Source organism: Globicephala melas, chromosome 8 (genome assembly GCF_963455315.2).
Source record: "Globicephala melas chromosome 8, mGloMel1.2, whole genome shotgun sequence".
Classification (NCBI taxonomy): domain Eukaryota; kingdom Metazoa; phylum Chordata; class Mammalia; order Artiodactyla; family Delphinidae; genus Globicephala; species Globicephala melas.
In genome coordinates, this window is record NC_083321.1 from 5,242,391 (window position 1) to 5,252,885 (window position 10,495).

Below are 10,495 nucleotides of genomic sequence, written 5' to 3' on the forward strand. Positions count from 1 at the left end.
TCTGTAGACTGTGGGGATCTCCAGGGCAGGGACCATGGTTGATTACTCTTCCTGTTTCTTTGGTTTTTTTTCTTTGTTTCTGGAGTTCAGTAAACACAGAGCTGGTTGAGGGCTCCAGGAAGACACTCTGTGTTTTAGGATTCAAGTATCCTGTCTAGCTGCCTGTCCCTCCCCCAGGCGTGAGAGGATCAGGGAGTCCCCTCCCCAGAGAACTCAATGTTCACAGCACTGCTTCTCTCTTGGAAACTTTATTGGTCCTAGGGAAAGGGAAGCAGGCAGCTCCCTGCCTCTTGCTGCAAGTGCCACAAGCCCTCACTGTTTCCTGTTGCCATTGATGGGGCGGTTCACGTGCTCCGGGGAGGCCAGGAAGGCCTGCAGCTTGGGCCGGGCGCTGAGGCGGGCCACGTAGGCCGAGAGCAGGGGGAAGGAGTCCAGGCAGCCGGGGGCCAGGACCTGGTGAATCCGAAGCAGGTCCAGCAGGTTGTAGTCGGCGAAGGAGATCTGCAGGGCAGAGCGGGGCAAGGGCTCGGTGGGTGTGGAAGGTGCGAGACAGGGAGCCCGAGCCGGTCCCCTGGTCTGCCCAGCTTTGCTGAACCAATGGCTCACGTGCTCGCTCTGCACCGGTTTGCCATCTGTAAGAAGAGGGTGGTGCGGAAGGGGCGGGACAGGGCCAGCTCACCTGGTTGCCCACGATGAAGGCCTGGCCGCCCTGGCTCTGGGACAGCAGGGTCTCAAAAGGCTTCAGGTGCTGGGGCAGTGCCTTCACATAGTCCTCCTTGCCCGCCTCCTGCCAGAGAGATGCCACCGCACATCATCCTCCTGACCCTCACACTGCTGCTCGCCCTGCCTCTGCCCCTGCCCTGAGACGTCGCCTACTGTCTGCCCCGTCTCAGCGAATCGCCACTCACCCGGCCCCCGCCCCTCCTCTCCTCACTCCCCACCCCAGGCTATTGCCACATCCTGTCCATTTCAGCTGCTGATCCTTCGCTAGGCCACTCTTGCCACAATCGCTCTCCGGACTGTTGCAAAAGCCTTGTAGGATCTTTCTGGATCTCACAGACACCGCCCTGCTTAGACTCCCCAAAGAGAGCATCCAAGCCAGCTGGTTCAAGGCCTCCAGGACCTGGGCCCGCTGCCCCTCCAGCTCTATCTCCTGCCGCTCTTCTCCCTCCCTCCCTCCCTCTCACACACGTAGGCACACACACCTTGCCTCTGCTAAACTGGTCCCTAGTCCCTGAATGTGCTCCGTGCCTGATACCTTGTGCACCTGACAGTGCCAGCACCCCTTCTAGAAGCTGACTATAGACCCTCCTCCTCTGCACCTGGTTCCAGGAAGTGCTCCGGACCTCCCCCAGCTGCGGATCAGGGACCACCTCTGGCTGGATGTCTCCTGTCCTCACGCTGTTCTGCCATTGCCTGCTACTTGACTGGGTCCCTCCCCCAGGCAGGGAGGCTGAGTCTTGTGTCCAGTCCATAATGGCTCTTGACATCCCCCCCCGCCCCGCAGAGCCAGAAGCAGCCCAAGGGAAGGGTCAGTCAGAGCTGCGTGAGGGGTGTCGTGTAGGGTGAGAAGGAAGCCAGCCCCTTTCTTTGTCTTCAGTGGCCATCCCTGTGTCCCTGCTTACGTAGTTTGTGTAGATGAGGGTGACGTATTTGCAGCGAAGGTCCTCCACACCGTCATTCACCACGTCCACCAGGGCCGCCTCCCGCTGGTCCTTCCCATACAGCCCTGGGGTGGCGGGAGAGCAGACAGCATGACGGGGAGCCTGACTAGCCACTACAACCTGACCCACCAGACAGGCCACGTGGCTGCCTGTGAGCCTCGGCCAGGGAGGAGGGAGGAGGATGTGGAAAAGGACCGTCTGAGTCCACGCTCAGAATTCAGTGGGAGGTGGCCTGCTACAGGGCAAGGATTGCTAGACAGACCCGGGCCTGACCTTAGGGAAGATAGGTAACCTCCACTTGCCTCCACTCCACAGGGTTGCAGGACAATTTGATTTAAGTGGAAGAGGCTCAAGGGGCCAACACTGAGCAGATGCTCAGGAACGCTGACTGATGCCCGCACACCCCTGCCCTGGACTGGGCCACCTGCAGGCTCAGGACTCACCGAGGGAGCGGCCCAGGTGACGCAAGATGGCATTGGACTGGTACAGGGTCAGGTCTCCATCCTGGAACTTGGGGAGCTGCCCGTACAGCTGGGGGAATGCACAGCTCTGTCAGAGGTGCTGAGCTTGGCTGCCCCCCACCCTAGTTTTGCCCCCCAGTGCCCAGCCCCTGACCCGGGATACGACAGAAGTACTGACACAGGAGGCCTTGAGTGAAGGCCAGGTCTCCATGGTCACCACCTCTTCCTTCCAGCTCTGGTCCTGGTCGGCCAGCAGCATGCGCATGGCCTCGCAGCGCCCTGGGGAAGGGGAGGACGGGGTGTGGGGATGGGCAGAGACCCCAGCCTCGCAGCGCGCTGGGAAAGAGCCAAGGAGGTGAGGACTCCTCCGATGATCTCCCAGCACACTGCGGGGGGCGGGCCAGGCCCGGGAAGTTGCGTACTCTAGCAACGGGCAGCTCCGGGGCACAGGGAAGGCGGAGCTAGTAGCCACGTGATGGAGGGAAAAGGGAGGCTGGGGACTCCCTCAGGTGGGTGAGGGGCGTGGGCTGCTGCAGCCCCCAACCTCTGCCTCCCCTCCCTCCCGGTCACAGGTCCCTACCTCGAACAGGGAAGTAGACGATGGTGTAGGGCGGCACTGCAGGATGCAGAGAAAAGTCTGTTAGCGTCTGGGAGAGGCGTGTTACGGGGGAGAAGGCGCCCGCTCGTCCTCCCTGGGGTTGCATCCCCTGTTCTGGGCGCTGTAGGCCCCCCCGAGAGCCCCAACTGCTCCCCAAAACCCTGGGAGCCCCCTCGGAATCCCCCAGGGAGTTGCAGGCGGCGGGGACTCACTGATGGCGACGCAGACCTCTGCAGCGGCAGCAGCTACAGAACTCCGGCGCCCGCGGTGTCGGCCCCGAGCCTTATACGGGTGGGCGCGCCCCGCCCCGCCCCGCCCCGCCCCGGCCCACCCCACCGTGCTGAGTCACCGCGCTGGCCGTAAGCCGCTCCTCCGCCCCCCGCCCCGCCCCTCAACCACGCCGCGCAGCCAGTCCCAGACGGTTGCATCCGATTGCCGAACGTCCAGCCTGGGCAGATGCGCTCACAGCTAGGGCTGGTTTCCAGAACCTTCCAGAGGCCTGAGAGGGAGCGCAGTCCAGCCCCTTCCCCTGCTGGGGTCACAGACCCCAGAGACACAAACCCTTGCATGTAGACACTTGTTCCCAGGTGCTGTACAAAGACGGACACACCCCCTGGGCCCAGATGCTGTACAAAGACGGACACACCCCCTGTGCACGTACGTGCAAACACTCAACTCACACCCCAAGTTGGGTTTTCAGACCCATCCGCCGTTTGGAGGCCACCTTCGGGTTCTTGTATGAGTCACGTACCCCGCTGCTCCCTTCTTACCTTTTCTCTCTAAATTACCTCATTTCTTCAACTCAGGTGCGCTTACCTTCACGGAAACCTGTTTCACCCCCTACGTGGAAGCGGGCGCCACCTGCGACAAGTAGGATGGTAAAAATCACGACAGGAGGACGATGTGGTTTCTGAAATCTATCTAGACAATGGGACACTGGACCCTCCATTTTCAAAAGTATCACTGGCACGATAACACTAAGTTGATCACTTGTCCTTCAGTTCCATCAGGATTGAGGGCAATTTTAAAGGATTCCAGGACGAGCACCAACGCTGTTGAACCCCATCTGTCCACCGGGCAACCCCTTTCTGGGGGTTCAGGCCCTACTCTGGGTCCCCCCATGGCAGTGATGGAGAAGGCTTCAGTGAGCGTTGTCCAGGCGGTATTTCATAAAGACTCCTCCTCCTCCCCCAATGCTGACTGAGCCGGCTGAGACTGCGGGGGAGCCAGGCCCCAGGTGGGGCCTGGGCTGGGCCCTGGGCAAGTTCTCCAAACACATCCAGGTGGAAGCTTCTGGACTTGGTGACTGCGTGGGGAAGGAAGCCTCCAGGGAGACCGAGATGGGGACCCGGGAGGAGAGGCAGTCACTGGGAGGACATCGTATGTCCCGTGTTGGACCTAGTGAGTCCAGGCGTCTGTGGGATTGGCAGGGAGGAGGGGGCATCCAGAGGCAGAAAGAAAACCCAGGCAGGAGTTCGGCGGAGTCAGGAGATCCACACTCCAGCTCAAGGACTAGTGCCCTTCTCCTTTCTTCACTTTTGACATCTCTTACACCGCCCAGCCCTTCCCACCCCAGCAGTGATTCTTCAGGGGCGATGCAAAGCTTGAAAAACACCGTCAATTGATAACTTTCTAAGTGGATAATGAAACGATCATTTCCTGACTGCACCCTCTGGGACTGGTGCAGGCAAAGGCGGTACAGGCAAGGACAGGCACTGTTCTGAGGCCGACAGTTCTGGACGCAGGGAGGGCTGGGCCAAGCCGGCAGCAAGTGCCTGGGCCTTAGAACAGGCTCCAGGTTCCCGCCCAGGGCCCAGGACTTAGAGTCTCTGCCCCTCCCCCATTCACAAACCTCTTCCCTCAGGTCCCGCCAACACCCTTTTTATCCCTTAACACACAAACCCCTTTTCCTCTTTTTCTTCCAGAAGAGCTTCCTTTGCTCCTTTGACCTGAGCTAAAAGCAACCTGAAATTTGCCTTCCCCAGTTCTGAACGTCTGGTATTCAATGAGCTACCTAGAGCCAAGAACAAAATAAAGCAAAGAAACAGTTGCAATTTTATATCAAAAATATAACCTGAACAGTTCCCTTCCTGCTACATTCTCTCTTTGCAGCAAATTCCACAGCCTTGACAAAGACAATACGCCCCCGTCTCCAAAGACACACTCACACAACCCTTTCACACCCCGTCACACACATTCAAACACACCTGCACACACACACGCAAAATGCTAGGAACTGAAGTCTCACCAGGCAGCACTGAGGCCTTCTCCTCTGAGCTCTCCAGGGCCTAACAGGGACAGCCAGACCTCAGCGTCTTCCTGTGTAGGCAGGGTGCTAGGTCTGGGCAATTGAAGGGGAGGGGAGGGGGAGGGGAGGGGAGGGGAGGGGGGGAAGTGGAGGAGGGGGCGGTGGCCCTGACGGGTGCTCCCCTCCCCCACCCGTCCTGCTGTGGCCGCAGCTCCAGGTCTCTGTCCCTTTCCCATCGCTCTGAGTAGACATTAGCCCAACTCAACCTCCCTGATGGCCCTGGGTGTGCAGGAGCATTTGCCTACTCACACCCTCCATCCCTGTGCCCTGTGGACCATCAGAGACCTCCAGGGTTCATCTTAGCTTGTCTTGTCCCTCTGTCCTCCCACAGCAAGTTTGCAGGGCAGTCCTGGACTGTTCCTGCATGCTGGACCACGGCACAGGGTGTGTGTGTGTGTGTGTGTGTGTGTGTGTGTGTGTGTGTGTAGCATGCATGCTCCTCAGATTCTAGTCCGTTGTCATTGCTAGTCCGTGCTGGTCCTGCCCTCACCATTTGTTTAGTTAGTTAGTTAGTTCTATGTTCCCTTTATCCCCACATTCCATTCTCACTTCCTGTGGGAATAGTGGGACTGCTGCATCCCAGGTATGTGAACACTTGGGTTGCATAAGTAGCGCCAGGTGGCCTTCCCCAACGGCTGCACCAGCCTACTCCACAGCCCAGTTACCCTTCCAACTCACTCCAGCCCCACATGCCCCCAAGACGTGGCATTAGCAGCTTTGGAATGTTCGCCAGTCGAATTGGTATAAAGTTGTTCTAAATGGCGTCTCTCATTACTAAGATTTTGCATCAGCTCTTCATGTGCTCCTTGGATTTTGTTTTCCTCTTCTGGGAATTGCCTCTTCATATCTTGACCATTTTCTAGTTGATTTGCTGCCTACTTCCTGTTGATTTGCAGGAGTTCTTTGCTTATTCGAGATTTTAATGTTTTGGCTTCAAACATTACAAATACCTTCTCCGATTCTGTCCACCCTCTCTCTTTACTTTGTCCTAGGTGTCTTTCATCAAACAGTGTCGTCAAATTCATCAGGAGGCTTTTGGTGGGGAGGGGGCGGTGGAGTGGTTGTGTTTTGTGCTTTCGAAACTTTGTTTAAAAGTCTTTTATTACTGGGAACTTCCCTGGTGGCTCAGTGGTTAAGAATCCACCTGCCAATGCAGGGGACACAGGTTCTAGCCCTGGTCTGAGAAGATCCCACATGCTGCGGGCAACCAAGCCCGTGCGCCACAACTACTGAGCCTGAGCCCTAGAGCCCGTGAGCCACAACTACTGAGCCCACGTGCCACAGCTACTGAAGCCCACGCACCTAGAGCCCGTGCTCCACAACAAGAGAAGCCACCACAATGAGAAGCCCACGCACCGCAACGAAGGGTAGTCTCCGCTCACCACAACTAGAGAAAAGCCTGTGCACAGCAATGAAGACCCAACGCAGCCAAAAATAAATTTAAAAAAAAGTCTTTTATTACTACTGCATGTTTTAATGATAGGAGAGAATATATGGAACATTTATATCTATGTAACTTATAAGAGGCAATATTTTCTAGTTAGGTAGCATAGCTTGGGGATTAATAATAAAAACAAAAAGTCTTTAATTACTGCCCTGAATCACAACAAATGGCTCCTATGTTGTCTTTTATTAACTTTTTCAAGTTACTTTCACATTCACACCATTAATCCACCTAGAGGCCACCTTGCACGTGCTGTCAGGTAGGAATCCACTTCCCCAACATCATCTACTGAACATTTTGACCTACATGTTAAGCTCCTGAAGGTATTGGGTCTGCCCGTCAGTTCTCTATTCTCTTCCATGTCTGTCTGTTCCTATGCCAGTACCATAATTGTTTTTTATCACTACGGTCTTATAAATGTGGTCGGGAAAAATCACACCCTCCTTCCTCCTCCCCCCCCCTTCCCCTCTCCCTCCTCCTCCTCCTCTTCCTCTTCCTCCTTCTTTGAAGTTTTTCTTAGCTGTTTATGGGTCTTTATTCATCGCTAAAAATGCTACTGTGAATTTATCAAATTTCTCCAAAAACTCCAACTGGAATTTTGATTAGGACTGCATCACATTTACAGATGAATTTGGAGAGAACTCACACCTTTATAACTTTGTCATCTCACCCTACATTATGATCTATTTGTCTACTTATTCAGATTCTCTTCTATATCCTTTATTAAAATTTTCTACCAAGAGGTTTTACATATTCTTATATGTTACAGATACTTTGTATCTAGCAACGTATCTAAGATCCATTTTTTAATTGGGTATTAGAGATGCAGAGAAATTCTAGAAATACTATTGATTTTGTAGGTTTCTATCTAGCAATGTTGCTGAAATCTTATTGATTCTAATAGTCTGTTGCTTCCAAAGGGCCTTCTAAATGAATGCTCACATCATATGCAAATAATGAGAATTCTGCTTCTGATCTTTCTTTTTTTTTTTGCGGTACGCGGGCCTCTCACTGTTGTGGCCTCTCCCGTTGCAGAGCACAGGCTCCGGACACGCAGGCTCAGCGGCCATGGCTCACGGGCCCAGCCGCTCCGCGGCATGTGGGATCTTCCCGGACCGGGACACGAACCCGTGCCCCCCGCAATGGCAGGGGGACTCTCAACCACTGTGCCACCAGGGAAGCCCTCAATATGATGCATTTTGATAAATACATGTACTCATGTAACCACCAGCCAATCAGGTTACAGAACATGCCCACCACCTCGGGAGTCCCCTGGGCCCCTTCCACTTCACCCTCACACTCTGTAGACAATGGTGCTTTGTTTTCTGTCACCATAGATTAGTTTTGGCTCTTCTCGAACTTCACCTAAAGGCAGTCAATCAGTAAGTATCTAGTTTCTTTCACACAACATAACATTTATAATTTTTTTATATGAAGAGATGCTTTACACTTAGTTAAGTTTATCCTTTTGAGTACACAGTTTTATGAACTGGACAAAAGCCATCATTACAATGAAAATATACAACATTTTTCGTGTACTCTTTTGCCGTCCATACGTCTTTGTTGAAGTGTCTGTTCAAATCTTTTGCTCATTTTTACTTTGTTTGTTTTCTTATTACTGACCTTTGAGAATTCTCATATACTCTGGATATGAGTCCTTATCAGGTATAGGTTTGCAGATGTTTTCTCCCCATTTATAGTTTGCCTTTTCATTTTCTTAACAGAGGCTTTTTTTTAATTTTGAAGTTTTTTATTTTGATGAAGTAAAATTTAGCAATTTTTTCTTTTATGGATCATGTTTTTTGGTGTTGTATCTTAGGAATCTTTGCCTAACACAGAAAGATTTATGTTACGCTTTCTTCAAGAAATTTTATAGTTTGAGGTTTTATACTTATGTCTGTGATCCATTCTGAATTTTATAAATGATGTAAAGTAGAGGTTGAAGTTCATTTTTTTGCATATGTACAATTGTTGATGTCCAGTTGTTCCAGCACCATTTGTTGAAAAGACTATCCTTTCTTCATTGACTTGCCTTTGTAACTTTACCAAAAATCACTTGACCATATATGTGTGGGTCCAGTTCTGGACCCTCTATTCTGTTCTGTTCATCTATATATCAGTCCTTTCACCAATACCACACTATATTTATTTCTGTAGTTTTATAACTGCTTGAAATCAGGAAATGTGAGTCCTCTAACTTTGTTCTTTTTCAAACTTGTTCAGGCTATTCTAGTTCCTTTGCTTTTCCATATAAATTTTAGAATCAGTTTGGGATTATTGTTGAGATTATATTTAATCTCTAATTCAATTTAGGGAAAGCTGACATTTTAACAATATTGGTACATCACTTCATTTATTTAGATCTTGTTTAATTTCTCTCAGCAATGTTTTGTAGTTTCATAGCACATGTCCTGCATAAAATTTGTTAAATTTATCTCTATTTAATGTTTTTGGATGCTACTGTGAATGATATATTTCAAATTTTATTTTCCAATTTTTTTGCTAGTATATACAAACACAATAAATTTTTTTATATTGACTTTGTATTATGTTACCTTGTAAAATTCACTTTTTAAATTAGTAGCTTTTTTAAAAAATAAATTTATTTATTTTTACTTTTGGCTGCGTTGGGTCTTTGTTGCTGCGCGCAGGCTTTCTCTAGTTGTGGCAAGTGGGGGCTACTCTTCACCGTGGTGCACAGGCTTCTCATTGTTGCGGAGCACGGGCTCTAGGTGCGCGGGCTTCGGTAGTTGTAGCACACGGGCTCAGTAGTTGTGGCTCGCGGGCTCTAGAGCACAGGCTCAGTAGTTGTGGCACATGGGCTTAGTTGCTCTGTGGCATGTGGGATCTTCCCGGACCAGGGCTCGAACCAATGTCCCCTGAATTGGCAGGTGGATTCTTAACCACTCCACCACCAGGGAAGCCCTAAAATTAGTAGCTTTCTTAAGCTTTTTTAAAATTTGGAATTTTTTAAATTTCCTTTTATAATCTTAGTTACTAGCATATAGACTTACAATTGTTTTTTGTATATAGACCCTATAATCTGTGATCTTGCTATACTCATTTATTAGTTCAGGTTTTTTTTTTTTTTTTTTTTTTTTTTTTTTTTTTGCGGTATGCGGGCCTCTCACTGCTGTGGCCTCCCCCGCTGCAGAGCACAGGCTCCGGACGCGCAGGCCCAGCGGCCATGGCTCACGGGCCCAGCCGCTCCGCGGCACGTGGGATCCTCCCGGACCGGGGCACGAACCCGCGTCCCCTGCATCGGCAGGCGGACCCCCAACCACTGCGCCACCAGGGAAGCCCCAGGTTTTTTTATAGATGTTGTAGGGTTTTCCATATTGTGTCATCTGTGAATGAAGACAGCTTTACTTTTTATTTTAAATGTGTATAGAATAAACTACATATATATACACGAATCTCCTTTCTTTTTCCTAGGTATTCTGAAAAACTACATTTCCCAGACTCCACTGCAGTTAGGTTGAGGCCATGTGACTGGGTTCTGGATAATAGAATGTGGGCAAAAGTGATGTATGCCACTTTAGGCATGGCTATAAATTGTCCCACACAATCATTCTTTTTTTTTTTTCTTTTTTTTTCCCACACAATCATTCTTGTTACTTGTCACTTTCTTTATTCTTTGGTTTGGTGATTGATAGGACCCCAAAAAAGCCCCCCCAAAACAGTAGAACCACAGATGGAAAAAGCTTGGATCCCTGAGTCACTGCCTGGAGTAGAACACCCCAGAATTGCAGCTCAGTCTACATTAGACTGTGATGTGAGGGAGAAAGAAACGTTTATTTTGTTAAGCCAAAGAGATTTCAGTGTTTGTTTGTTACCATCGATTAGCTTACCTTGACAAATACTGAGAGTATCTTTAGACAACTATTATTAAATATTTAAAAGAAAATCTAACTTGATGTTATGTTTCAATTGGTGAATATAACCTACTTACATTTATTGTAATTCCTGTTGAGTTAGGATTTAGTTTTGCCATCTTATTTTCTTTTCCTTGATATTTTT

The 10,495-nt window shown here is 50.4% G+C and overlaps 1 protein-coding gene across 1 annotated transcript; it reads right to left on the reverse strand.

Annotated features, from left to right (window-relative positions):
• Positions 1-232: 232 nt before the first annotated feature.
• Positions 233-3,042, reverse strand: LOC115840448 (glutathione S-transferase P). The gene is made up of 7 exons (XM_030833344.2): positions 2,936-3,042; positions 2,706-2,741; positions 2,304-2,404; positions 2,108-2,195; positions 1,626-1,729; positions 680-787; positions 233-501 (listed from the first exon to the last, which is right to left on the reverse strand). Coding segments are annotated over exons 1-7 (627 nt in total). The 5' UTR covers positions 2,937-3,042; the 3' UTR covers positions 233-312.
• Positions 3,043-10,495: the final 7,453 nt, after the last annotated feature.